This window comes from Electrophorus electricus, chromosome 2 (genome assembly GCF_041902795.1).
Source record: "Electrophorus electricus isolate QZ-2024a chromosome 2, ASM4190279v1, whole genome shotgun sequence".
NCBI classification, from domain to species: domain Eukaryota; kingdom Metazoa; phylum Chordata; class Actinopteri; order Gymnotiformes; family Gymnotidae; genus Electrophorus; species Electrophorus electricus.
This window is the reverse complement of record NC_137498.1, coordinates 2,010,133-2,013,134: the sequence shown is the minus strand read 5'-3', so window position 1 is coordinate 2,013,134 and position 3,002 is coordinate 2,010,133. Positions and strand designations below refer to the sequence as shown.

General features: G+C 37.5%; 1 protein-coding gene across 1 annotated transcript; it reads right to left on the bottom strand.

The window, feature by feature from the left end:
* Nucleotides 1-751: 751 nt before the first annotated feature.
* Nucleotides 752-2,306, bottom strand: LOC113567762 (trace amine-associated receptor 1-like). Its single transcript, XM_081723470.1, has 2 exons — nt 2,267-2,306; nt 752-2,023 (listed from the first exon to the last, which is right to left on the bottom strand). The coding sequence occupies exons 1-2, from the start codon at nt 2,284-2,286 to the stop codon at nt 973-975; spliced, it is 1,071 nt and encodes a 356-aa protein (XP_081579596.1). The 5' UTR covers nt 2,287-2,306; the 3' UTR covers nt 752-972.
* Nucleotides 2,307-3,002: the final 696 nt, after the last annotated feature.

Here is a 3,002-nt window from a genome sequence, read left to right as displayed (position 1 = left end):
GAGCTCTTCTCACTTACACATTTCAAATACTGCCTGGTCATACTAGACTTGTTCTGAAGGGAGATCGAAGCCTTGGCATGCTGAAAGGCAACTGTTATACAAGTAGTAAAGCACCACTGCATTTATTATACCAGTATGCTTCTCACCCACAGTCAGTAGTCTACAGGAGTTGTGGGAAGGTGCAAATGGGCCTAGACTGGGTGACAGGCATTCTACCCAAAAGCAGCAGGCATGCCGGCTAAAGAAAGTAGGACAAAAAGTATGGTTTAGGCCCTGCAACAACTATTCTCTGAGGCTGATGCAAAAGAATGAATATTAAACAGCAAAATATGTCCTGAATGTACTGATGTTCATGAAAAATGTTCATTTCAATTTATTAATGTTTGCAAAGCTTTCCATAAAAAGAGTGTATGTAATGATCATTGTACTGTTTCAAGATCCAGTGGGGTATCATGTTTGTGTGTGGATGTCACATTTATGTCATGAGTGATAGTGAATCAAGCATAGCTTTACGTTTTTATATTATTGAATGTTCTCTTTGTCTCCACTTTAGACTGTTCAGTTCTCTCACAAAGAAACGTTACTTGTTATTCATTATGATGGATCTTGGATAGAAAATATAGATGGAAACCTTGTTGGAGTTTTATGCCAAAATCTTTTGTATAATACATCCAGGTTGACTACAGATAAAGAATTCCAATAATGTGTCAAAATAATCATGATGATAATGCATAAATATTTTAGGGTTTTTATTTATTGTATTACTAAGCAAAAGTTTAACAATGATAAAATTTAACAATGCAGTTTTAAAACACTGAATGGAAAATAAAATGCATATATTAAAAATAAACAGAAACTATGAAATAAAATGGTCATCTTACCTGCTTATACAGAGCTAGGGCCTGACTAAGCTTGTGTTACAAAGTGATCTTTGCTGGACTCACTCCAGTTGATTATTGTGAATTAACTGTTCTACTCTGAATTTAGCTGTAATCTTGAAGAATTACCCCTAAATATTTTGCCTAATAAAATAACTACAAGAGCCTTTCTAAACCATCTGTAGAAGAAAGCATACACCATAGGGTTACATGCTGAATTTGAATAACCAATCCAACCAAACACATCAAATAGTTGTGGTGGACCACTATAACCAAAGTATGTCACAACGAGACTGTAAATAGAGAGTGGAGCCCAAAACAGCAGAAACACTCCCATAACAATTCCCAAAGTTTTAGTTGCTTTTTTCTCTGCCTTACTAATAGTGGGCTGTCCTCTAGATGTGCTTAGTTGAGACAGAGTATTGAGGACTGAACGTGACTGTCTCTGTGCCACAAGATATATTTTCATATATATGCTCAACATAACAATTGTGGGCATGTACAAAGTGAACAGTGAAACTGACCAGCCCGTCATTGGCCCCAGAACTACTGTACACATCCCCTCACAAATAACATCATTAAAGAAATCATTGCCAAAGGCATTTAGCTCCAGAACAATGATTCCCACTGCAGCAGAATAGCTCCAGCAAACAGCAATCATGCACAGAGTAGTGAAAGGTGTCATTTTACAGTGATACTGCAGGGGATGACATACAGCATAATATCGCTCAACAGATATGAAGGATAAAGTTAAAACAGAAGCAGTGCACAGCATAATGTCAAGACTGCTGTGGATTTTGCAGAATAAGTTACCAAAATACCAACAAGTCTCTATGGATCGTAACATACTGGGAGGCATCACAAGTCCTCCTACAAGCAGATCAGCTACAGCCAGAGAGAGAGTGAGATAGTTAGTTGGAGTGTGGAGCTGCTTGAAATGTGTCATGGTTATGATTACAAAAATGTTTCCTACTAATGTAAGAAGGACAATTACACCAATAGAAAAATAAGCTACAACTCTCACAACCAGAGGATAGACGAATTTCTGACACGAGTTAGGATGATGTTCATAACACAGAGAAATGTTTCCTGTGCTTCCATTCTGCCTTAGGCTAATGTCCATTGGCTTGTGCTTTATCCTTTTCCTGTTGATTTTAACATTAAAAGGGTAATATTAGTTACGATAAAGTCGTTAACCAGGGCTACAAAAATAGAACATCTCATGTTTAACAGTATTTCAAATGACATAATTTATACAGTCCCATATTTATGAACATTAGGGAAGAATGAATTAAATAGAAAGCATACTCTTAAAACAACAATTAAAACAATTACATGTCTATTATTTGCTGCTTTTTAGTCATAATAGCTTTCTTTTGCTGCCTTACCTCATAGCAGGACAGTTCATCACTGGTCAAAGAGCTGCTTTCATTTATAACACAACAGTTCTGCAGCAGGAATGCCTTTCTAATAAATCATGCCCCTGTGCTGATCACATGACTCCCTACCTGACAGTCACGTCACTTACACCAAGAAGGTGGACCTGCAAATGGGGATTATACCTGGGCACTCTGAAAGATTCATTTACATTTACGACATTTAACAAATGCTTTTATTCAGAGCCACTTACAAAAGTGCTTATTTTTCTACACCAGCTAATTCTAAAGAACAAAGAAGATTCCTAATAATATATATTTATTAAATTCTTGCATGCATCCCATATCATTATGTTGAACATGTCAGATATAAAGTTGCACAATATATTGCATTCGAACCCATGAGTTGTGTCTCTGCAAATCATGAGCTACATCCATCCCTGTTGCCTATGCAACACTGTGGGGAGGCGACATATTCAGGGAAATGTAACCTTTCCATAAGACAGCTCACTTAGATTTTCAGCCCAATCTTATCAATTACATCACCAGTTGTTCCTTGCATTTATGAAGAATTGGTCCCTGAAGGAGTGAGAAATAACTCGCATTTATGAAGAATGCTGCGTGAAGCCCTTTTTCTGCAGTGCAAGTTGCAGAGCGAGACCTGAACCCCTCGTGACAGTGAATTGAGTGCCTGCTTCGGGTGGGTACTGGTGATCTTTAGTGAGTGGGTATATGGCACGGAGACAGT